Source organism: Eublepharis macularius, chromosome 10, assembly GCF_028583425.1.
Source record: "Eublepharis macularius isolate TG4126 chromosome 10, MPM_Emac_v1.0, whole genome shotgun sequence".
NCBI classification, from domain to species: domain Eukaryota; kingdom Metazoa; phylum Chordata; class Lepidosauria; order Squamata; family Eublepharidae; genus Eublepharis; species Eublepharis macularius.
The window spans coordinates 32,446,889-32,472,750 of NC_072799.1; the positions used below are offsets into that span (position 1 = coordinate 32,446,889).

General features: G+C 42.4%; 2 protein-coding genes across 3 annotated transcripts in view; one reads left to right on the forward strand and one right to left on the reverse strand.

Annotated features, from left to right (window-relative positions):
* MCUB (mitochondrial calcium uniporter dominant negative subunit beta) overlaps window positions 1-15,189 on the forward strand; it is a 102,946-nt gene extending 87,757 nt beyond the window's left edge. Inside the window, exons 3-8 of one of the 2 annotated variants that reach the window (XM_054989502.1) lie at window positions 363-533; window positions 3,694-3,798; window positions 7,470-7,630; window positions 10,423-10,626; window positions 11,474-11,590; window positions 14,865-15,189. In XM_054989502.1, the coding sequence (XP_054845477.1) occupies window positions 363-533; window positions 3,694-3,798; window positions 7,470-7,630; window positions 10,423-10,626; window positions 11,474-11,590; window positions 14,865-14,942 (836 nt within the window). In that variant the 3' untranslated portion in view covers window positions 14,943-15,189. The remainder of the gene's footprint in view (window positions 1-362; window positions 534-3,693; window positions 3,799-7,469; window positions 7,631-10,422; window positions 10,627-11,473; window positions 11,591-14,864) is intronic. The other variant, XM_054989503.1, reaches the window with a different exon arrangement.
* A 52-nt stretch (window positions 15,190-15,241) lies between these two features.
* On the reverse strand, window positions 15,242-25,108 carry CASP6 (caspase 6). The gene is made up of 8 exons (XM_054989475.1): window positions 24,919-25,108; window positions 23,141-23,182; window positions 22,214-22,256; window positions 20,563-20,712; window positions 18,751-18,827; window positions 18,191-18,366; window positions 17,567-17,726; window positions 15,242-16,565 (listed from the first exon to the last, which is right to left on the reverse strand). The coding sequence occupies exons 1-8, from the start codon at window positions 24,959-24,961 to the stop codon at window positions 16,327-16,329; spliced, it is 930 nt and encodes a 309-aa protein (XP_054845450.1). The 5' UTR covers window positions 24,962-25,108; the 3' UTR covers window positions 15,242-16,326.
* Between the last annotated feature and the right edge of the window lie 754 nt (window positions 25,109-25,862).

A 25,862-nucleotide genomic window follows, 5' to 3' on the forward strand; every position in this document is an offset into this window, starting at 1 on the left:
GTTGGTGTAAAATTCAGCAGCATCCTGGAAGCTGTGTACAGTAGAATGTGTGTGTTTTCCTACCTGTAGCCCCTACACCTTTCTACCTGTTGTTGACTTCTGTTCCATGACGAGTCTTTGAAGGAGGTTAGATCCATCAGGGCTTTCAAAACTAGCCTTGTCCATCCTGGTCCATGTACTGTGGAAGAGACTCCTCAGCTGACGGTTCCAGGGCAGGCATTTAGGAAGGTGATGAACCTTTTTGGATCAAATGACTTTACCAGAAGAGGCTTTTGACTTGCTCTGCCCTTGTTGTGCAATCAAGAGGGTTGGCTTACATGTAGTACATAAATACATTTTGAGTGCCTTTCTTTTCTCCTCAGAAGTCACTGTAAATTATAAACATGGGTTGCCAGTGATAACTGTTACATTACCCTCGAGAAAGGAACGTTGTCAGTTTACTGTGAAACCAATGCTAATGACTGTCGGAGCCTTTATAGAGGACATACGGGAGGAAGATAAAGCAATTGAAAAGATAGAAGTCTTCACAACAGGTACTGATGCAGCGTTTTACATGTTGAATCCTTGCCAGATTAGTGCCAACATGGTGACGTCATTTGAGTTTCAGAACTGAATTGGTGAGAACCAGGTTCAAATCTTTCCCCCCCTCCCCCGCATCAGTGGAAATTTCCACTGGATCCACACATTTTGTTTTGTTTTATTTTGCTGCTGTTCTTCAATGCAATGCTTAATAATAATGCAGGCTGGCATCAGGGGTTGATATTCTTGGCTTTCTGTTGAGGTTGAAGGACCTCCTGGCCCCAGCTGCTGCTTCTCTTCCTCATTCTTGCTTTGATTCTAGAGAAAGGGCAAGTGAGCAGGTGAGAGTGGCCCAGAGGTAGGTAAGCTGTGGCAAGGGGCCTATTTATACTAAGCATAGACTTACATCTGCCCATCCTTCAAAGAGCTAAAGGCAGCATACTTTCCAGTATTACCATAGCATAGTGATTAATTACCATAGTGAAAGGGAAGGCTGAAATTTATATTTATGTTATTCTGTGTTTTAACAAAAACCCAAGAGCCCCATAAAGAATCTTCATGTAGCTTGTTCCTGTACTGCAAAGAAAAGACTGAATGTTGTTATTATTCATGCAAACAGTTTAATTTAAAGATATTCCAAACTTCAAATGAAATCAGTTCTTGATGAATTTGATGTTTTTCTTATTTTATTCTGCATATTTATAAGCTGAGACGAAGTGAAGTCTGACAGTTATGCACCTGTGTCTTGATCAGTGAAAGAGAAAATTGTATCTTGCAGAAGACTATTGTATTTAGGGAGTACTTAGAGGCACTGGTGTATTTTGTTTCCATTGTCTTTTAAACTATTGGGCATATGAGTTTAACATTGTAACAGGTGCACAAGAAATTCTGTGCTTCTAAATAAATATTTCTACTTAAATATTATACATCAACTTACTTTCTCTTGCCAAATACAAATGTTGTTTTTGCTCGCATGCTGGATTTCATTTACATTTACCAGGACAGCATTTTTGTGCTAGTAGTTTTATTTGTGAACACTTTATTTTTTGAACCCCACAGAAAGTTAATAATGAAAGGCAAGCAGGATGTTGCATACATAAATGTTTCATTTGTTTCTCATTTCAAGTGGTGCTTTGCCTGATTGTGTGGGTGTCAAACAGAGTGGGCAAGTTGCTGTATTTGGTTTACAGGTTCAGTATCCAGAACTGCAACATGAATCCCGATGACAGAATTCCAGTCAGGTCGTGCTAGTGAGGTTTTGCCTACAGCACATTTGGCTTGTGTGGTGGATGTGGAGAAAAGCATGTCAAGGGCCAAGGCAGCAGTAGAATAGTCTCTAAAGCCTTCACTCGGGCTAGTTTAAAAACAGTATTACTATATTCATGTCATGCCTTTTCAATGCTTTACAAAAGTAAATATACATTGTATAAAATCAGCCACTTCAACAATACTTCTTACAAGGCAAGAAAATTTTGAGCACGAAAAAACAAGGATGGTTTCCGCGATGGCCTGTTCTATCATCTCCTTCTTGGGGTTTTCTCCTCAACTTACATCCTGCCAGTGGGAGTTCAGGTTTCAGTCAGTGTGCATCTGTTTCCCTTCCATGCTAAGTGGTTTAATGTATTCTCTCATCTTGTTTCTACCTTCACACTGGTGATTTTCAGCTCTACCTTTTGACTCCTACTCTCCCTTTCCTTCTAGTCTCATGTCCCTAATCGTCTGCCCTTTCCTTCTGGATACCTGAACTCAACATGATAATGGACAGAAGTTCTGATCTTTCAACCGAGACCCTCTCTCTCCTCTGCCATTACTTCTACCACACTGTTGCTGATACTGTTATTTCCCTCTGTCTTACAAGCACACAAATTTGAGTTCATTTCAGCCAGAGATTCCTTCTCATCACTAAATCAGACCAACATTTAAGCCTTAAAAATGATCCACAGGATCTAGAGAGACTGGCTTCTGGGCACAGGATGGTGAGGGGAGGGGGTAACTGATTTGTTTCCCATTTCTGGTAGCAGCTTCACACACCTCTGTATGGGATACTGCTGCAGAGGGGCCCCTTAGAATGAGACCTGAGTTTGCCACAGGAACAAAAATGTTGAGGATCATCTACATGTGATTTTTAATTTTTTTTACCTATATCTCACTTTACTCCCAGCGAGCACTCAAAACGGCTTACAACATCCTCCTCATGTCTATTTTATCCTCTGAAGAACCCTGGATATTAATAGACCTTTTGCTCGACAATGGGATAGAGAAATCCTTCAGAAATCATCCATATGGGACCAGAACTGTCCTTCAGAGATCTGATCAAATTTTTAACATCCCTTAGCAATAGCTTAGAAATTTTGAAAGTTTTAAGAACTAGATTGGCAAATTAAAAGTGTTTCTTTTTGGATCTTTTTCTAATTCCTTGTACTTGCTGATGCTTTTTCTCTGTGTTTAACAGTAAAATATACCTATCTTTGCCTTGAACACCAGTGTTAGTAGAGTCATGTAGTTCTACATACTCAAAATATATAATAACAATAACATTCGATTTATATACCGACCTTCAGGACAATTTAATGCCCACTCAGAGCGGTTTACAAAGTATGTCATTATTATCCCCACAACAAAACACCCTGTGAGCAGACAATTTCTTGTTCAGTCTGGGTTTTTTCCTCTGGGTATTGTTTAGCCACTTTTGGTCCCCATTGGGGAGAAAAGGGGAATATTAATGTACCAAATAAATAAATACATCATATGATGTGTTCTGCTTTGGCTTGACACATACTCTCAGCCTAACCTACCTCACAGGGTTGTTGTGAGGAAAAGATGGAGGAGAGGAGCCTGATGTAAGCTGCTTCAGATCCCCATTGGGGAGAACAGCGGGATATAAAAGAAGTAAAAATTTAAAAGATTAATAACATCTTTATCCCCTCTCCCCCTCATTGGTTGATGGGGACAGGCAACATCCCAAAATAATGCGCCCCATGATGAGTTTCATTCAGTGTTAAGAAGGAGGAACAACATTATAACATCCAGATCTGCCAGCAGCCTTTCATCAACTGTGTGAGTGTAGTAAATCTTGAATGTTATAACCTCATTGTCTGTAATCAACTCCTTAATGATTCGTTGATTTTAACATACAGCATTTCATTATTGATAAACTTCTGTGTTCTTTTGCAGGTGGCAGTGCAGTCTCTGCTTCAACACTGATGGAACTTCTGCTGATGAATGACTTTAAACTTGTCATAAATGGTACAGAATACAGCGTACACCCTCCGCTTAAAGGTACAAAATACTATGGTTACCTACCCTGAAACTGTCTGAAGACTGCCTATCAAATGTTTAAATAAGTTTAAAACAAGTTCCTGTACTCCCAGCCTCTAGCGAATATTAAACTAAATGGACAATTCTCTGACCCTATTTATATTTTAAAAAGGAACTAGGCAAGGATACCGTCTCTCCCCTATTCTCTTTGCAATTGCCCTGGAGCCATTAGCTATCTCAGTCAGAGAAAATGAATATATAAGAAGTATTGATATTGGTTCAACTTCCTTTAAACTCAGCTTATTTGCAGATGATATGTTAATATTTCTGACAAAGCCACTTTTCTCACTGCAACATCATCAGCCTTTAATAAAGAATTTTGGCTTGCTATCTGGGTTAACAGTAAATCAAGCAAAATCACAAATTCTTCCTATTAATATTAAGAACATTATTAAAGAATAAATTATACAAATATCAATAGGCCTCAAAACAAATAACCTATCTGGGAATAAATATCTCACCAGATCTCGATAATCTTATAAACTTAAATCATTCCGGAATTATATCACGAATCAAATCAGATATTTGTAGCTAGAATAAATTAAATATCTCATGATATGATAGATTCCACTTAATCAAATCATTTATATTGCCAAAAATTTTGTTTGTTTTTAGAGCCATTCCAATTAAAATAGCGAAACCACAATTACATGATTGGCAATCAATATTAAATAAATTTCTGTGGCAAAACAAGTACCCAAGGATCACATTCACTACCTTAACACTGAAGATCTCTAATGGGGGCCTTAATTATCCAGATCTTACAATTTATCAAACAGCAATCAGATTAGTAAATTTATTACAGATTCTTTCTTCTTTTGATCCTCCTGATTGGACGTTGATCCTGTCAGGGCTTGCCCCGGCTGCCGCTGGGCGTGGCACTGGACAGTCTGCTCCTGACGTCACAGGGGGGCCAGGGACTCTGCAGGACCCTGCTCTGTGGAAGGAGGGGCGGTATACCTCACCCAGACTCCCTCTCAGTCCACTCGCTGACCTGCTCAACCTGGCCTGCTTACCCTCTGCGTCCTCCTTCATCTCCTCCTTCCAGAACTCTCCTCCAAGCCTCCACCCTTGCATCCTACTGCTCTCCCTCCACATCATCACTCCTCACTCACACCCACCACCTCAGAGCTCTTCCTAGCCACCTTACATAGGGCTTCCTTTCCCCACCCCGCCCTCCTTCTAGGCTTGTGCCCTCTCCTGACTTGGCCCAGCTGTGCCTTCCCTCAGGTGTTTCCCTCTTACCACTAATCCCTTCTTGGCTTCCTTGCCTTGCTGGCAGGGTGGGGTTGAATGCGAGCCATCCCCAGCTGAGGTCTCCTTGGCCTTTCTCACGAGGAGCTGCCCCAGCCGGCTTCTGTGCTGCTGAGCCTGCCTGGCCTTGCTCACGAGGAGCTGCCCCAGCCGGCTTCCGTGCTGCTGAGCCTGCCTGGCCTTGCTTGCGAGGAGCTGCCCTGGCCAGCTTCTGTGCTGCCTGTTCATTGATGCCAGGCGGGGCTACCCATCTCCTCCCCCAGAATGCCTGTGGCAGCTCCACCTGGAGGGGCTTGGCTCCTAGCACCTCCTGAGCCAGGCTGCTGTCCTCTAGCCAGGGTGTGGCTCTGGGCTGTAGTGGCTGCTTCTCCTCCTTGGAAGGTAAGGGCTCTGTTTGGGCTGTTGCTGTGTCCCTATTCCCCTTGCCTTGGCCCTTTTCCTCTAGCTTTCTTAGCCCCCTCTCTTCCCCATGGGGGGTGGGACTAGCTGGCTTCTCCCTGCTCCCTCCAGCCTTCTGAGGCTTTGGCCTTTAACCCCTTCCCCCTGGAGTAGGCAGGTTCTGGCTCTGTTTGCCAGACAGAGTGGTTGAACTGCTGTCTCCCGGCTGCCCCCTGCCGCTGTCTGTCAGCAAGTCCGGGGGCTGGGCTGCTGACCCTGGACAGATCCTACATCCCCTTTTGAATCAAAACTCATTTACTGATGTAATTTGGAATAAACAAAATAATCGCCCAATAGCAGTTAATGATAATATATTTTTGATGGCTATTCTGAAGGAATGGGATCAAATTAGAGACAAAATTGTACCTGAATTCTCTATATTCTCATCTTTTCTTTCTCAAAAATGGTTTATACCAGGTCAAAATCGAGTTTACAGCTTGTCTTTAAAACAAGCAAATATCAATAGATTAATAGATATAGCTTCTCACAAGGGTCTCTTAGCAAAAACTGAGTTAGAAAACAAACTACAGCAGAAAATGCACTGGTTCAAATACTTACAACTCAAAAATATGGCAGAGCAAATAAATCTCAGGAAAATAATGAATACTCCCCTAACAGAATTTGAACAATTACTAAGCTCTCCAATACCCTTGAAGAAAGGTCTGATTTCAAACTTTATACTATCTTGTTATCTACAGTGTTATTCCAAATGGGTTCAAGATTGTAAGTTAGACAAATCATTGAATAATTGGGAAAAGATCTGGTCACCTAGTATTTTTAATTCAAACATCATTCTTACCAAACTACAAACCTTTAAAATAATTCACAGATGGTATGTGACTCCTAAAAGATTGTCATTAATTTCATCTCCCTTTCCTGCTTACTGTTGGAAAGGATGTGGAGAAGAAGGCACCTTCTCCCACTGCTGGTGGAGACGTCAGTATATTGTTAAGTTTTGGAGAGAAGTCTTAGAGACAATAAAAGATATGACTGGTTATAGTATTCCTTTCTCTCCAGAAATAGTTTTTTAGATCAATGGGACAATACTCAGATTCCCAAATTAAGAAGAGAGCTTATTGCATCACTCTTTATTGCTGCCAAAAGTCCTATTGCGTCAGTCTGGAAATTAAAGAAAACACTGACAACAGAAAATTGGTTTTCCAAAATATGGGACCACTTTATTTTAGAAAAAGTAAATGACAATCTTTTTAATGCAGAACACTTCCCGGATGGTACAAACTTTTACGAGAAATGGTTTCCTTTTTTGAATATATAGGGAGAAATAATCTTCATCCTAAAATTAAGATATCCCAAATTATAATAAAGCTTAGGAACTTTTTGTAATTAGCTATTTAACTGTGTTGTATTGTTATGATATAGTCTTACAATAGTTTTGTGTTTAACTTTCAATTGATGTTTCATGTTTCTTGTGTGATTTTATCTTTAACTTTGTTAAAAGTATGTTACAATAAATTAAAAAAACAAACAAACAAGTTCCTGTTAAAATAATTAGCTTAGATCCTCAGTCGAATCTAGCGCCTTCCTTCGATTTTAATCAAACGATTAAACTTTCATACTGTTTGGGGGGGGGGGTGAGGGCTTGGCTTAGTGCAGAGTATCTGCTTTGCATGCAGAAGGTCCCAGCATCTCTTGTTGAAAAGGACGGATTGCAGATGATGTGAAAGGCATCTGCCTAAGACGCTATTCTGCCAATCAGAATAGACAATAGTCAAGTTACTCTTCCAGTGCTCTGACTCCGAACAGCAGCTTAATCTGTGTCCGTGTGACCATTATAATGAGAATTAATCCATGGCTTTGTCAAGAAAGCATCCCTGCACCTATTTGTGGGCTAGGAGCCTATTTTTATATAGAAAGTTAGAGTCTCGGGAATCCACACTGTTGCTTTGGTAATAACTCCAGTTTTATTCCTTTTTTTCCAGATAAAGTGAGTACTGAACATATCACAGACGTTGATGATATCAGGTCTTTGGTCCACAGATTATTTACAGCTCTTAATTTAGAAGACCATCAAACAAGAAAAGAAAGAGAATTGTTGCAGAAAATGGAACTTCTGAAAGAGGAACTGCTGCCTTTAGAGCAGGTTTGGATAATTCTTCTTAACTGAAAATTCTGTTTCTTTTATAGTTCCGTCTATAATGAACGCAAAACAGACTGAATCTTATCCGGTGTGCTCAAACCACAGTCTCTACTGTGTAGACTGAGCATTGTATATTGGTTAGTGTGTTGGACTAGGATCTGTGAGACCCAGATTCGAATCCCACTCTACTATGGAAGCTTGCTGGATGAACTTGGGCCAGCCACTCTCTCTGAGCCTAACCTACCTCACAGGGTGGTTATGAGGATAAAATGGAGAATGAGTTGCCATTGGGGAGAAATGTGGGATGTAAATGAAGGAAATAAATATCTCAGGGTTTTTGTCCAACCCTGCCTGTTGTTCTCCAACACTAAGAGCATCCAAAAAAGTTTAGGATTTTAAAAAAAATAGAAAAATTCAAGAAATACTATGGCAAAGAGACAGAAGGATCACCGTAGTGCTTGCTGTGCCCAAAATCAGTGTATTGGATCCAGCAGTTTATTGGGGCGTGGGCTTCCTCCAACAGAGCCAAGCTCCTTCTGTTAGATGAAAACTTTTCACTTAACGAAAGAGAATAGTTGGATCCTGTTCAGTGTCATTAATTTCAGGAGACAGTCTGGCTGAGTTCATCATTTGAAGCTTCTTTATTCAGGAAATCATTTTACTGTGGCTGAGTAAATTCAAACCTCTCAGGGAAGGGAAGATTACCTGAATAGTTTGCTGAATGCAAAGAGCTGGATCCTATAGTTATGAAAATGGAAGTAATCCATTGCCTGTAAACCAGAGGCATCCAGCTTATTTGCTGTGAGGGCTGGAGCTGCCATAAATGTCACTTCGTTGGGCCGAGTCACATTACCATAAAAACCCAGGTACCAGCAATATGAACTTTATAAAGGACACAGGCAAACCCAACTAATGATATTATTTTAACTCAAAAAGCTTTAAAATTAACACTCTTGTTTTCGATAATGGAAACTTCTTGCGCTGTACTACTGCATCAAAATCTAGAGTTAAGTCTGTGCTGTAGCAGTTTTGAGTTTACTGTTCAGGTGTGTCTCTGTAAGCTGAGAACGTACTTTGATTTATTGACATTCATCACAGAAAAGAGCTGTTCACAGACATATGTTGTCCCAAACATAGAAAGAATTTTAGAAGCAAAAGCCTTAAGCTGGGGGCAATTTCGACCCAAAAATGGTAAAATTGGCTAATGTCAACTTCAGAAAGCTTTTTCTTGAGCACAGCATCACACTGCTGATCAGTTATTTCCATTTGGAACTCCAGATGAAAAAACAGAAAAGTCCAAAATCTCTGTGTAGGTTTCTGAAGGCACAAAATCTTTCTTGGAATTCATTTTTAAGGTCAGAAAATTTTTCTCCTGTACTTTTCTGTGGATATATGATCACTATACAAAATTTTCATGGTGGGAAAGTGCACCAAAGTGCACTTTTTTTTCTCAAAGTTGCTTTACCCAAAATTGAAGCTTCATCTCAATGACACAAATGCGCGTGCTCCCTCCCTCCCTCCCTCCCTCCCTCCCTCCCTCCCTCTCTCTCTCTCTCTCACACACACACACACACAGACAGAGTCTCATGACAGTTGAGATAGAGTCTGTTGGCTGTCGAGATGGAGTCTGTAGGAGAGTAAGAACCAGCATTCCTGCCTGTTTGCTACTCTTCTGTTTCCTGCTCCTCCAGCCCTTGCTCACAGGTAGCCCAACCTAGTTCAATGGATTTCAGACCCAACTTAAGCATTATGTAGAAAAGCATAGCCTCAGAGTAACTTGGAGGGAGGGAATGGGACCTTTGTACGTGTGCAGTATGTCCCCCATCTGAACGGGTGCAGCTAGGGCACTACTAAGGTCTGGACCTGGACCCGACCCCCCCCCCCCACACACACACTCTTTGCCATGATGTTTCCCTCGGGCCAGCCACCCTCTTAAAGCCCAGCTTACCTCAGGGAGTTGTTATTGTCTGGCTAAACGGGGGAACCAAGCATGGCCCTCCAACCCCACTGGAGAAAGGGCAATCTAAGAAGCAGCAGATGGATCAAATCTTCGAGGGGGAAAGGAGCCTTGGGGCCGGGGTTAGCACAGGCTGCCTTGTCTTGCCTCACCCTTCCTCCCCTACTCTGGGCTGCTCATATCTGTACCTGCCTGGCTTCTGGCAGTGAACAACTGCACACATGGGGTGTGGAAGGAGCCCAGCAGAGATGTGATGTACCTCAGGCACCTCACTGCTCCAGCTGGCACTTCAGGACACTGCCTTTGGACAGTGCTGGACACACTTCCGTCGGGGGAGTGAGTGAAGGTGAGGGCAGAGGATTGAGCCCAGCCTGGGTAAAGGGCATGCTGGTGGCCCCGTGCTCAGCTCCCTGCCCTGGGGCTGGTTAGACAGCAGAGACTGGAAGCAGCTTCTGAGGGGTAGGAACTTCCCCCACCCCAAGAGCTCCTGACATGCTTCCTCAGCTGAGTGCAACCTCCCAGCAGCTGCCTTCCACTGGGCGTCCTGGGCTCCAAATTGCCCAGTAAAGGACTCTTTCTTCTTGCCCCCAACATCCTCCTGTCATTCAGAAGTTCTTTGGAAGGCACATGGTCGAACCACAGAGCAGCCTCCAGCTTTTTTCTTCAGTTGCTTGTGGGATGGATAAAAGCCCTCGAAGGGCCAGATCTGGCCTGCAGGCCCTTGCTGTAAACTATCTGCTCAGGACACAGGACCCTCATGTGCAAAGCGACAGTCGACATTGGTAGCTGCAAGAAGAATGCTACTTCCTCTTAAGTAACCATTCTTTCTTCTTCCTAGATCAAAGCTGGACTCACCACAGATGCTGATGCGAAGACTTCTCGTCTTCTATGGATTGGCTTAGCCTTAATGTCTACTCAGGGTGGAGCTTTAGCGTGGCTTACTTGGTGGGTCTATTCGTGGGATATAATGGAGCCAGTCACTTATTTTATCACCTATGGAAGTGCCATGGCGTTCTATGCTTACTTTGTACTTACTAAACAGGTGGGTCTCATTAGGTGAAAATGTAATACAGCCCTGTTCTACGACGGTGGCTGTCCTGTTCTGAGAGCTGATCCCCTATCTGCCTGTCTTGTTGCGGGTACTATTCAAAGGGCTGGTTTGATCTAGACTGAAATATCTAATCCTGATGATTATCACCTTCCCATTACCATCTCTGCAGTCAACCAGTACTGTCTTCCTGACCATACCGTCCATGTATCTTGGCTGTAGTTGTGGTATATAAAGAGGCTTTCTCATTGCTTTTACTTGCTATATTTCCTCAGCATGAAATTTTGAATCAGTCTGTCTATAAAACAAACAAAATTGGTCATGTCATTACTGGGTTACATTCCCTTTCACGCGAGGATGGCCTTATAAGAATTCCCCGTCTTATAAGCCACAGATTTACTATAACATTGCTTGCCGCTCTAGAATTTTGTAGGATATGCTAACACGTGTATCATGATGAGGGGGAAATGTAAATGACTTTATTAGAATCTCAGAGTCCTCTGAAATCTTTCTTCTTGGGCAGATTTTGACAGCATCAAGCTGGCATGATGAGATTGGTATTCCAGTTCATGGTGGTTTCAAAATAGATTTGGGAGGGGAGTAGGGCTGTGCTGTAAGGAAATGGTTGGAAGAGATGTGTTGGAAAGAGTAAGGAGTGTAGATTATACTACTGTGTACTGTCTGTTCCTCTAACTATGCTCCTCCTGGATAGTTCCGTGTCATGTAATAAGTGCTTCTTGATGACTACCGTAACAGTGAATTGGAACATCTTAACAAAAACCACTCTTCCTACTGGAGATTTTCAAAGCATTTTCTTCTGTTTTCTTTTATTCTTGTTCAGGATTATGTTTACCCAGAGGCTCGAGACAGGCAGTTTCTCCACTACTTTCACCGGAAATCCAAAAGACAAAATTTCAATGTGGATCAGTACAACAAGTTAAAAGATGATCTTGCAAAGGTATTTACATAAATCTGTCCCAATCTTGATATTTTGATTTTGCCATAAGGGTTTGTGGAAAAGTGACTACAAAGTGTTTTGAAACTTACATATTTGCGATTTGATTTTTTTTGCCCCTCCCCTTGAGAAGTTGTAATGCTTAGAAACAAAATTAACAGAGGCTTTTAAAAATAGAATTATAAGTGCAAATTGGCAGTCCCTCAATAGGATGGAATAAAAGTGCAGAAATGGACCCTGCTTCCATTTCCATCTTTCACTACGGCTGTGGTTCTTTTCAGGGATGCAAGAAGCAAAACCTTGTGCCTTTGTAATGCACAAATGTATCTGCCTTCTGCCTGCAGAAGTGAATGGCATGCCTCCCCGCTTTCAGTATGCTTTAAACAAAATCCAAATGCAGTTGATTGAACGCCACCAGTCCAGATCCTCTCAAATTTTCCAAGGCATCGAGAAGTGCAGGCCCTGGAATGCAGTTCCCCATAATGTACCAGCTGAAGCAGAAAGGGCCAAGTTATACAGTAGTTTCCATCCTTTACTGCAGGTGCAGGAAGATAACAACCTTGGAACAGCACTGTACACAGCTTGATGTTGCTATCTCTGATCTACCAGCTCAGAAAGGAATTGTGCCATCTTAGATGGCACATTTCACTTGCTCTGTGCCAGTTAGGATTCCACTGAAGAGAGCGCATAATGCAATTGCATTATCAATAGCGCCCTCTGCTGCCCTTAGCTGAGCATTTATCTAAGGACGGATACCTTTTTGTGAGCTTTTTCTTCATTGCCTCTTTTCCATTCATTTTACATTTCACTATATTCTTTAATTTATATGATGCATTTTCAGCCAAATTGAGTTCCCAAAGTGGCTTACAAATCACATCTAGTCATGTTTGAATTAAGAGGAGTTGTTTTGGTAACAGGCAAACAGTCCTTTTCAGATTTGAAGGCAATGAACACACAAGTGTGAAGGGAAAACAAAATTTAGACACAACATCAAAACAGAGAAGAGATACAAGTTATGCTTATAACACCCTTCTGCTATTGGGAACTCCAAACGACAGGGAGCAGACTCTTTTGGCCAAGTTGCGCAGCGCCACAATTCAGCCTAAGCCAAAGTTCAGCAGGGGAAGGAGTTTCTAAGATTTATATAGAAAGTGTTGCATCTGGTATGTTCCCTTCCAATTGCCTTCAAAGGGAGGGGGAAGGTTGTAAATGGTCTTCAAAAGGGAGGTGCAAGGCCAAGTGTCCACAGCCGACTGATCCTAGCCTCCTTTTATGCCAAGTGCTAAACACCTCAAATACCTCCTTCCAAAAAGGCAGTATCAAGCAGTAGCCTGACACTGTGATTAAACAGATGAATGTTAAAGTAAAAAGAACGAGATTCTCAGGGGAAACACACTTTGTAATAAGCAAAAAGGCAGGTTTGGGCCTGATCTGTAATGGGGCGCAAGGCAGGAATGTGGTACACCACTATCTCAAGATTACAGAGTTCTTCCACAGTACCACTGCACCAGTTGCAGTGATGAACAATTCAATTTGTTGTTTTTATACACTGAAACTTAAATATTGTAACACCTATTGGGACCTGGTAGAACATTGGAAATCTAGGACTGTTGGTCAAGATGATGGTGGACAGCTGTCCTAGACTTCCACTTTCAACGCCACATTCCAGCTGCTGGTGTCTTCAGTTGCTGTGGTGCCCAATGACAGCTTCTCTCCTGGAAGTACAGGATTTGTGGCCAGTGGCACCTTAAGAGACCAACACAATTTTCAGGGTGTAAGCTTTCGAGAGTGAGAGCTCCTTTCTTCTGAGGAAAGATTTGGAAGAAGGGTGGGACACGTGTACAAGTTCACAGGGTTGTCTGGGTAACCAGGGCATTAGCCCTGATTGGGGCAGGCTGAAGTATTCTACCTGCAAACAATCTTTGCAGGAAATACTTGCCTAAGGGCGACCCGTAAGCCCAACATCCATGCCGATTTGCACCTCCCACTCTGAATCCAGTACCAGCTCTAAAAAATGATGTGTCACGAGCCGAGGTTGCAAACACGGATCTTTGTAGTGAAGGAAGTATGGTTTAGAAATAAAATTCTTAAAAGGCACATAGCAGCTAAAGGGCAACATAAATTTTACACCCTTTGATTATTTTAAAATAAAAATGCTTTGAATAGTATTTGAAAGAGAACAGACAAGTAACGCGCACCATTTTTTTTGGCATTTCTAGGTAGCAGCCAAAGCATCCTTTATTTGCATCCTTCAGAGAGTGATCTCCTGCTCACTCACCAAGCTTTACAATATGGGTATTTTCAGTTTTGTGAATAGTCTTCCAAAGAATCCCTCTCACAAAAATACACACATCAGCATCTCTCCATCAGTACTATAACTTCACTATTATTTGTAAGAAGTTATGTTCGTGATGTTGAAAATCTTGTTTCCGGCTCTCCCCCCCCCCCAGTGGCTTTTGACACTAGCATAAATTTCTGTGTAGTAAATTGTGTTAAGCCCCCATGTGCATAGATGCTGAGAATGGCTAGGATTCCCCAGTATATAGTTCAAAAACACAATAATTTGCAGGAAATCCATGAGTCACATTGTTTCTTGCCCCTCCATGGCAGTTAAATCCAGGCTAGCCTGATCTTGTGAGATTTTGGAAGCTAAGCAGGGTTAGCCCTGGCTATGACTTCGATGGGAGACCACCAAGGAACTCTAGGGTCGCTATGCAAAGGCAGGCAATGGCAAACCGCCTCTGGACACCTCTTGCCTTGAAAATCCTATGAGGTCGCTGTAAGTGGACTACGAGTTGACAGCAAAAAAAGAGTGGCGAACAAAGACATTGTTAATATTATCCCCACAATACAGCTAGGGAGTTGGGGCTGAGAGGAGTGGCTTACCCAAAGACCATCTATTGAGCTCATGGCTGTAGTGAGATTCAAACCTTCAGATTCCTCATCTGCAACACAACCACTTAACCATTATGCTACAGCAGTTTTCAGGAGTGACCTGCTTTGCCAGTCCATCCCCTTAACTTTTCATATAGCTAAGTTTCTATCGGGTGTCAGAATGGCCGCCACCGAATTACTTGTACGAGACAAACATGGGGTTATGATCCCTCCTTTGGCTTCCCAATAGAATTTCATCCCTATGGCTGACACAGGGCCAATGCTCTGTATTTAGTATCTGAAGGCTACTTGTCAAGCTATTCACAGCTGAGTGATCATATGACTGAATGGGATTCATAGCTAAAGATCATATCATTTACTTGCTTTTGTCTCATGCCAACAGGTAGAAGAATCCTTGAAACGGCTGAAGAACCCCTTACAATTACACCTTCCAATCCAAGAAATAAATGACAAACTTTAATTTTTTGTATGCCTGTAAACATTTTAGACCTGTTGAATTGCCTCAAATGTTTTAAACTGAACATGGGGGGAGGAGGAGTGGCCTGACAAACACTGGGGAGGGGATCTATAATGCCTGTTTAAAACTGTTTCTGACAACTAGGATTTCTTTTTCAACCTACAAAGAAATTATTTCAGATTCTCCATGTGTGTACATATTATATATATAATTTGTTACCACTTCAAAATAAAAACAGAACAAATAGTTAGCATTGTATTTAGAATGCATTCTTTAAAAAGCAAGAGACAAAATCTGTGTGGTTCTTTTCAAAAAGTTTTTTACTTTGGGAACATTTTTAAATAATTTGCATAATACAGTTTTCTAATTATCAGTATCTGTTTGTTACAGATACAGTACTGATCTACAAAAAACCAATTAAACAGACAAAATTCTACACATGCACATGCAGTCATTCACACTGTGGATCATAAAACATGCTATACATAAAACATCTTTACAGTAGCATGGCATTAAGGGCCCATTCGTACAGATGTGACACCGTCCAGCATCAAGCCAGGTAGCCCAGCCACACCCAGGAGAACTATGTCCACTTGGGAGTCATGATCCTGCATGACCCAGTAACTGTGTGATAGTTGGTGCTCCTTGTGACAGTCCCGAGCCACGAACAGGATGCCAGAAATTGGTCTGAGTAGTCCAACAGGTCATGGCTGTGCCAGCAATTACTGTATCCCTGTCTTGTAAAGCTAGAGAAAGAGGGTGTAGCAGATTTTGGTGAAAATCACCCTTGCCCCCAACACACTAATTCATCAGTAAAAACAAAAGATCTTAAAAACCTTGAAAAAGTACAAAAGATTCATTACAAAATGGAAACTAAAAAATGTATCCTGGTTTGCACTAAATGACAGGAAAAATCTGATCAAGTGTTTCTTCCAGATGTTACTGGTGATTTCATTGCCAAAACTCCCTGAGTCTGTTACAATGTTGTTTTACAGTAACCAGATTTCAGATATAGTGTTCACAAAAAAGTGCTGGTAAGAAGTACTGTCAATATAATCAGTTACTTTTGATTTATTTAAAATGGACAAGACAATGAAGTGTTCAAATTTTGGAACCTCATCTTCAAGACTGAGCACTTCTTTACATTTATTTTGCTACCTATAAATTTATCGTCTAGCTGAACATTAAAAAATCCACATATTTGGTTCTTTAAAACCATCCCCCCCAAGAATCAGCAGTTGTATAATTTATTAAGCAAACTGAAATATGCACCGTTTTTGAATATTTCAAGGTATGATCTATATCACAAGATTGTGTTTAGCTCAAGATGTCCCCAGCACCAAGGAGGAGAAAGAGGAAGAAAAGGATTTTTTACTGGTGTGCCATTCTACTTAGACTTGGGGTAAAAATACAACTTCTTAGTTAACATGGATGCAAAACAAGGGATCTGCTTTTTCCCTAAAGCACCAATATCTCTGCATACGTCCACTTTGCGATGAGATACTTTCCTGTTAACCAGTGTCAGCAGCTCTGTAAATTCAAGGGACGACCCATGCTTTCTTATCGTGTCGCACAGATCTTGAATGTACCAGGAGCCATTTACAGTCTCGCGGTGAGAATAGTACCCTAGTGCAAAAGACAGTTACAAGTTGTTGTTTGTCTGAAGATGAGGCTTTGCTCCTGATATTCTGCATGCAAATACTCTTACTAGTGACATTAATGGTCTGGGTGCACCTAAAATTGTTCTTCATTGCCTTTGGGAAGTTGAAAATTAATCACTGCTCGGACTATCCTAAAACATCTATTCTGGTATTGACTTCATTGCTGATAATGAGTATGTTTAATGTATTGTCGAAGGCTTCCACGGCCGGAGAACGATGGTTGTTGTGGGTTTTCCGGGCTGTATTGCCGTGGTCTTGGCATTGTAGTTCCTGACGTTTCGCCAGCAGCTGTGGCTGGCATCTTCAGAGGTGTAGCACCAAAAGACAGAGATCTCTCAGTGTCACAGTGTGACACTGAGAGATCTCTTTTGGTGCTACACCTCTGAAGATGCCAGCCACAGCTGCTGGCGAAACGTCAGGAACTACAATGCCAAGACCACGGCAATACAGCCCAGAAAACCCACAACAACCATAGTATGTTTAATGTTACAACTTTCATTTAATCACAAAATGAATTACAGTAAAAGGTGTTTTATATGCTATGCTATATTATTTATCTAGTATGTTTTTGTCCCACACTTCCTCCAAAGACCTCAGGGTCCAGTCTCTGTAGTAGAGCATAAATGAGATGTTATTTATCTCCATACTAAAAAAAACCTTCAACAGTCCAATTTCCACACATTATGCCTCCATTAAAGGGACAGGACATTTTTCTCCACACCAGTCTGGCAACTCAAAGTTCAGCAGGTCAGGGGCAGAAGTAATTACTGTCTGCAGAAAATACACTACAACCATTCAAAAGCTTACAGCTACTTGAATTAATCATATACCTACCAATAATGTACAGGGGTGGTTACTTTTTAGGAAATGGCTTGTTTCATAGATAAGAACAAATCTGGTCGTCATTAAGATGTATTTTAGGTAACCACCGCTTCAGGGCACTGTATGTAGAAAACTGCATTTTACCTTCTGCTACAGAGTAACACATGAGGAAGTCAGCACCAGCAGGTAACGTATAAACTGCAGCAGCATCAACTTCAGTTTCGTTTACATCTGATTTTGCTGTTGTGCTATCTACCGTGTCATGAAAGATGACTGGATCATCGTGCTTATCTCCTCGACATGCCTAGCAAAACGGGAGGGGGGGGGGGGAACATCTGAACACCGTTCTTTTATTCATTGACATGCATTAAAAACATGTATTGCTGAGATTTTTTCTAAGCTGGAGACGCAGTCTTAGCACAGAAAATAGTACCAAGAGCTTATTTACTTCCAAGTTATTTTTAAATGATTACTGCAAAGCCCATATTATGAAAACATTTTGAATAGTGCCACAAGAAGTGACTGATCCACTATGGCTGTCCATAAATTTGGGAATCATACACGCTTTCTCATCTCGCCGAGCCTGTATTGTGCACACAAAAAAAGGAAACGACTTATCCATTGCAATCTCTATTTTTGATCTGGAGTTTAAAAATGTCTTTTCACACCCCAAAGTACTCCTAAAAACCTGTTCAGACAAGTATTTCCTAAGTTTCAGTAAAATTTGTTCTGTATTTCTTGTAAGAATTCAGGACTCCATGATCTCACCTGAATTATAAATATTTTTGGCTTCCCTACTAGACTTGGGCATTTGTCTCCTCTGAACATGTTGGTCAGTGTCTGTATTTTTATTTTAGCATCATAGGCATAAACATGGTCATCTTCACCATGACTCAGGAAAATGCACATGAAACAGTCTGCATCTTCATGTTTGCCTGTGGATACTGCAAAGTAATGAAGTTGAAATTAACAACACAAGTTACATTTTGTTGGCGAGATTCCATCCATTGCTTACACTGAACCCACTATCTCAATTTCACAATCCCACTCAAATAAATTCCAGGCAACTAGATTATCCCATACAATATTCCTGGATCTTTCTGGGTACATGTCTTATCGTTCTGAAACAGAAATTTGGAACAAAGTTTGTTCTCGATTTTTTCACTTATGGGACTCTTAAAAAATGCAGAGCATGCTTAATCATCAATTAACTTGTTAATCACTTTATCTAGACACGCTAATTTTACATTCAATCTAGCAAAGCTGTACCCTAATTTATATCTGAATTTACTCAAGCAAATCCAATAGCACAGAAATCAGTAACTCACCATTGTAAATGTTTTGCAACACATCTTCTGCTTTAAGATCATCAAAACACTTCACCTCAAATCCCAGCTCAGTCAAGCTAATGTAAAAACAAAAAAAAATCACTTTAGTGTCTTGTTCAGGTTGTAATGCAACCATGTCAGTTAATCTTTGGAAATGGATGCCAATGTTTCTAAACAAAGCTTTAGAAATATGTAGGGAACCAACAGCTACCTCATTTTTCATCCCACAGATTAACAAAAACTCAAGCAAATAGAAACAGATCGCTATCACTAAATGATTAAGTCAGCAATCAAGCAAGCTATCTCTTAAATTAAACCATCATTAAACAAACTTGGTTCATAGCGGTGGATACTTAAATCCAGAGTTTGGAATCATGAACAGACAAAACAGCCCTTTTAACAAATCTAAAAAAAGCCTCAGGTATGCAAAAAAACAAAACGGAATTGTAAAGAAAATGCAACGGGGTTTTAATATCTCCCACAATAGAAGCAGTGTGTGTAGCTTTAAGAAACTTGGTGGCTATTTTGAGGGGTTGCTAGGTAACCACAACAGTAGTGCCATCTTTCAACCCTTGGTTTCTGCCAGTAAAAGACAGTGGGAGGGGGACAGCGCCCTTTCAAGGCTGTTTCAGCCTTTGAGGGAGGACTTGCTGGGCTAGGCCTGGCAGCAACCATCAACCAACATGATACTACACAACCTGTATGACTCACCCAGGTGGCCTGGTTGCTTGCTACTGTTCAACAGCAGTGGGCCTACAAAAGCCAATGTGGTACAGTTGTTAGAGTTTTAACTAGGACCTGGGAGACCCAGGTTCTAATCACCCTCTGCCATGGATGCTCACTGGGTGACAGTAGGCCGGTTACATATTCTCAGCCTAATTTACCTCACAGGATTATTGTGAGGATAAAATGGAGTGAAGGAGAACAATGTAAGCTGCTTTGGAACCCCACTGAGGAGAAATAAATAAAGTAAATAATAAATATAGCTTAAGAGAGGCACCACATAAAAGACAAACTGCTTGATGGGAAAACATGGAAGTTACTGGAATGAGGAAATAGTGTGAGTAAAAGGAAAGGAAATCCCCCCCCCTACACACACAAACTCTCTGTGCATGCTGCACTTGTATTATTATAATTCTCGGCCTTTACATTATGCTGTGAATAGTGTGCTTTAAACTGTTTGGGGGGGGGGGGGGTCATGTGACTTCTTGAAAGCCTATTGGAGTTTCTCAATGCAAGGATCAGCAACAGTGAATTTTCCTTCAAAGACTATTTTACATACCATAGACCTATAGGTCACTGGAATTTACTATTACAAAATGGTGCTATACTGCAGGATGTATTTTCCAGATAACTCAGGGTGACAGGCCCAAGAGGCCTGGTTAGCATCTATCCTAACTGCATGCACCCTCTGCAATATACAAACGGTTTGTGGGAAAGCTTCTTTCCAAGTCCCCAGTTCAAAATGTGAAAGCCACTCTTGATTTCAGAGTGCTTCTTATACATCATCTTGGTAATCCTTTCAGTAACGCGTAAAACAGGACAGTGAGGTTTCTCCTATATTACAAATAAGAGGAAGACAGAGAGTGAAATGCTTCCCTAGGACTATATAGTGAATTCACAGCTGAGGCACAATTTGAACTGGAGGACTTTACCACTCCCACCTTTAGACTCTCATGGGGATAAAATGCCTTGTTTCCATGACAATTTTATTGTAGAAATATGTATGTAAAGTGCCATCAACCTGAATTAGGTTTATTTTTCATCTTTTTAATAATAATTCCACAGAGCAGACATCTCTTCCCTTCTCACCTGCGTTTCAGATTATCTCGATCAGCAAGAGTACCACGTCTTTCTGGTAGTGTTAAATGCCAGTAAAACCGTTCGTGATTGAAGATCAGAGCAAGGCCTCTCCTCTTGTGGTTCATTTTGTACTCTGCAGCTGGGTGAAAAAGGTGGGAGCTGCCCCCCCCCCAAAAGTGTTTCAGTTAACAAGGAAGTTATTATCTCCTCCGCCCAAGTACATTAAAATAAATCAGAAGCCAAGATTCTAACAAACGTATTCCATACACTCATGGGAACTCTGGACTTGTGTATCATCACACAGCAAATTACTTTTGGCAGAGTGGGATTTCTAAAACTCAAAAGAGGAAAAAATAATTTTACTGGCTGTAATATCTTTCTGGGTTAGGCATCCCATTCCTCCAGTGGAGGTAGGTGATCCCCCACTCCCAGCCTCTGCCCCCTAAAACCTCTCACCTGGCTGATGGGGGGGGGGGTGCAGGGAATGAGCCCTGTAGCACACTCCGAAACACTTCCTTGTCACGCCAGGAATGATGTCAATTTAATGTTGGGGGCTTTATCAAATTAGCCCTGCGCGGAGCCTTCACTTCCTTGTCATGCTGGGAATGACATTATTCCTGGCACGACAAGGAAATGTTCCAGAGCACATATGCATGTGAAGTAAATCCTCTGGATACACATGCCCCCACCCCACCCTGTCTCCTGGTTTGGGCTCTAGGGGACCTGGCAACCCTGCCGAGTCTAGATGCTGAACACCGTATCAAATTTACTATAGGTAAAGAAGCTATAGTATCGGGGTTTGCACTTTACTGGTTCAGAACACTGTTATTTCAAGTGCCACCCAGTGGTGTTAATGTGAAAATCCTTATGACCAGGAATTCTGATTGTCTGAATATGTGTGTGTGTGTATCCATCCTGTCTGATTATCTTTGATTCCAGATATATTTGTTGAAGTCAAATTAGATTTGTATTTGTATGAAAACACCACCTGTCTTGATTTTTCTTATCTGTGTATGATGAGTTGGCTCTAACAGTTGCTGATAGAGCTAGTTCACAAGACGGATGTTTGCTACCTTCTCCACTTGCCCCCTTTATCTCATCAAGTCATCTTTAACAGGTAGGGATATTTAGGAATGGCGTGGAATGTAGAGCCAGAGGACTACAGCAAGATGGAGAAGCAGAGCTCTCAGAAGAATTAGGAAGGAAATTCTGCCAATATCCATTTTTTGTAGTTACCCCACGTCCTCTCTCATGCAATTCTCAAAGTTCCCTTGCCCTTCTAGAGTGGCTTTTCAGAAGGTCTAGAGAGCTATAGGGAGAAAGTAGCAAACATCTCTTCCATGAGTTCACACCATTTACAAAAGACAGGACTGGTTTCAACCACTGTATAAGCCTCATTTGATCCAACTTTCTACATATGGTGAATGTATTGTGATGCACAGCTACACTTGTATGGTAAATTCAGTTACAGTAATTGGCTACTCTGAAGATATTCCACAGAAAATCTGCAACAGGTGAGGGCCAATATTCTGATTTCTCTCAAAATATTCATATCTAAGGATCCACTGGGGTTGCTGCAGCAAGAAGCCTGGGCAAGGACAAGAATCTGGTTCCCGTTGTGCTCTCCCACCATTACCCACTGTCATAAGCAAAGTCTTACCTTACATCAAAGGCATCCGTTTCTATGATGTTCTGCTGTCCATCTATAATTTTAACAGAATACAAAACATGTTTGAACGACTGTTGCTGAAGGTGTATTCAAAAGTAGGCAACAGCCAGTTTCTCAAGTGTTCAAAGAACACACAGTACAAAAATGTCATACAGTCAAGCCACTCAAGGTATTAGATAATGTATTTGCATTAAGGAGCATAGCCAATCTGAAGTCTGGAAGCTTTCCTAAAATCTAAGATAATTACAGTCTACATAGGAATGTGCCAATTTGAAATATACACAATAGAAAAGAACTGCCAGATTTTCCCCACAGTACTCTGCTAATAATAAACTGTATTCAACTTGTAAAAGCAACACATTTTTCTACTGCTGGGTATGATTGAAATCTTCGAAGTGTGCCTGGAAAGTTGTGTGTGTGTGTGCACGCGCGCACAAAGATCCTGGTACACAATCAGTAGGCATGCTGCCATTTGTGAGGATCAGTGCATGGGGGGGGTACAAATCTAACCCTGGCATTAGACAGAACACAAGTTATTTTCAAATCCTCCCTAAATGCTTGCACAAGGAAACATCATTGGAACAAAACAACAGTCGCACACACACATCATGAACCGCACTGTATTTGTCAAGAGAGAGGTTGCATCAGCTTAAAGATCAAATCCCCCCCCCCGAACGGTTTCTGTCCATGTATCCCTGATCCCCCGCAGAAGGAGCTCTTATTCTGAGAACCGCTGCTCAGGGGCTATGAGTTTTATGCCTTATTAGAAGACCCCAAACACCATCAGGTCTCACAGGGTCCTTCTTTTAAAATCTTCATTTGGGGCTTTTGCCTGTGTGTGCTACTGGCTTTCCTGTTCTGCCACTGCTTAGAAAATTTAGTCCGTAAGTATATTTTGAGAGATTCCAGGTACTTTACCTTCAAACTGTGAAGCAGGCTTGCTATCCACCTGTATTTGCCCTGTAATAAAACAGAAAAAATTCACTGTTACAATTCATATTACTGTTCCAAAGAAAACGATGCAATTCAGTCCCCTTCTGCATTTCTGTGTACAGCAGCAGGCTGTAGAAACAGCATGGATTCTGCTCAATAAACCTGAGTAAGGCAAAAAAATTGTAACTCTTCCTCAAGATATTTCAGTACAGGAGGCAGGTTGTCTGAGTTGTCTCCTATCCTGTTGCATTTGAGGTTTGGACTTGCTAGGCCCATTTTCTTTTAAGTGAAATGTATTTCCTTATAAACTTTTTTTTAAAAAATCGCCCTTTCCCTCTTTTACTAACATTAGCAATGTCTCGAGTAGGATTCCTGTCCTAAAATAAGAAGCTGGGTTATTAGGTGAGTGCTCTTCTGTCTCCATGGACGCCTGTGGTTTTTTTTTAAATTCACAACAGAGGCTGTGGGCATGTGTCCTCAGCAAGTGTCTCGTGTATGTGAATGCTTATGGAATTTGCATCATTCTGTCTGAGTACAGGGTACTCCATGGCAGGAAACCAGTGTGCAGAGAGTACCAGGCACATAATGGTTTGGAAATCTTTTCTGGTTAGGTGGAGAACTATAAAATAACTATACATTAAATGTAGTCTATACATGGTTAATAGAGACTGTGTAGAGTGGCAGCCTAGGATCTGGGTGAGCCAGGTTTGAGTCTCTGCTCTGCCATGAAAGCTTTGCTGGGTGAGTCACATACTCTCAGCCTACCCTACCTGCAGGGTTGTTGTGAGGGAAAAATGGAAGAGAATGACATAAATTGCTGTGGCTCCCCATTAGGTATAAATCAAAGAGAAATTAAATAAAAATAAGGGACTGGAAGCACTCCATAAGAGTACATATTGTCCAGTGCCAGCCCTCAAGTGTGTCTAGAGCGGATTTAAGTTAACTCCCCAAAATGACTATTTTACAAGATACAGTACAGTACAGTAATAACCTCATGTAGAATGACCAATTAGACATGCTTTGTTATTTTCCTGCCTTTCAAAAGAATGTGCATATATATTACATCAACCCACCCACAATCGCACCGGCGTCCAATCTGCCGTGTGCACCTACTCCCAGTTGATGCGCCTGCAGCAGAACAGACCTGCTGCTCACCGGCGCAGAAACCGACGCCGTTGCAACGTGGATGCTGCAGCAACATTCCTCACAGGCACGGCCGCGAGAGGGCTGCGGATTTCGTACCCACCGCGGAAGCTCCGGAGCAGTCAACGAGCGCCCGCCCGCCGGAGCGCCAGTCTCCAAGCCCCGCGGCCACAAACAGAGCGACGCGGCCTCGCCGCCAGCCAGCCAGCTAGCGCGAGCGAGGCACAAAGGAAGGCGGGGCGCAACGAAGGGAGTCGCGCAGGAAGGGCCCCGCTTCTGCTTTCCCTTTCCGCACGGAGGCCTCGGAGACCTTTCGCTCCCGTTGCGCAAGGACGGTCCAAGTCTGCGAGTTCGTGCTGCTCCCTTGCTCAGAAGCGCCCGGGAGAGCACAGAACTGGGCGGAACTCCGGCCGAGGGTTGCGCGCCTGAGACAGACCCCGCTGCGCCCTCCGCCTCCTCCACAGCGAGGAGCCGGCGAGGCTTCTTTCCTTCGAAAGATCTTCCCATCTGCGCCGCTCACCCCGAATCCCAGCGCGGCCAGGGCCAGACTCCCCACCGCTCCCGGCCGCAGCCGAGGCTTCTCTCCTTCCCACCGCCCGGTTCTGTTTCAGGGGAATTACCTGAGGCGCCTTGGCTGCCGTTATGCCGCTTGGGGCTCGCCATGGTAGGCTTTGTGGCTCCTCGGCTAGAGAAGCGCTCCACCCGTCCGCTGCTCCGGCGGCCAGCGCTGCTCTTCCTCCGGAGGGACGCCCACCGTCCCGGCCTCCGCCCTTCTTTTTCTCCTCCTCCTCCGCGCCTCCCCGTTCACCTTCCCACACACAGCCTATGGGCTTTTGTCTTACCTCCGCCGCGTGCGTGGAGCGCTTGCTTGCCTGCGTTAGGCTGGGATTGCAGTTCTTTTCCGCCGGCGCAAGAAAAGCAAGACACGCCCTTATGGTTTAAGTTGCCGCCCGCACGCACGCACGCTCCTCCTACTGTCCGTATCTGATCAGGCAGGTTCAGCTTCACTGCAGCTTATGCAGCTAACCAATCTCTTGTATTTCTTCAGAAACGCTTCACTGATGAGTTAGGGACCGTATGACATACATACATGCAAGTACCCCAGTGAGCACTTCTTTTTAACTACCAAACAGTGACTCTCTTCAACAGAGATGACATATGTAATAAGTACACTGAGCAGGCATATAGCAGTGAAGTCTAATAGTTTTGAAACCTAGAGAGCTGGCCTCTGTGTTTGTTACAATAAATGTTGTGTGATGAAGAGTCCAAATAGTCACAAAATATTAAGGACTGATTCACATTACTGACTTTCTTCATGCTACTCTTTACAGAACAATCTCAAAGGGTACTGCATGCAGAAGACACAATCCCTGTTACCTACCATTAGAAGAACTGCAAACAGCACATCTGGGAAAGATCTCTTCTTACACCTTGGAAGGCAGCCATCAATTGGAAAGAGAGAGGATTGGGTTCAAGGGACTAATTCCAGCAAAGGGCAGCTTCCCACAATGAGCCAGCAGCCAGTGGCAAACATGGACATGTCTACTGGCTTGCTACATGTGTT

Excerpts from the sequence above, each read along its gene's own strand:
- CASP6 (XM_054989475.1), bottom strand. The coding sequence starts at position 24,961 with ATGGCGAGCCCCAAGCGGCATAACGGCAGCCAAGGCGCCTCAG. Across the intron at positions 22,257-23,140 it reads GCCTGCTTCACAGTTTGAAG|ATGGACAGCAGAACATCATA; the intron begins GTAAAGTACCTG and ends TTAAAATTATAG. Across the intron at positions 18,828-20,562 it reads CGAGATAATCTGAAACGCAG|CTTGACTGAGCTGGGATTTG; the intron begins GTGAGAAGGGAA and ends TTTTTACATTAG.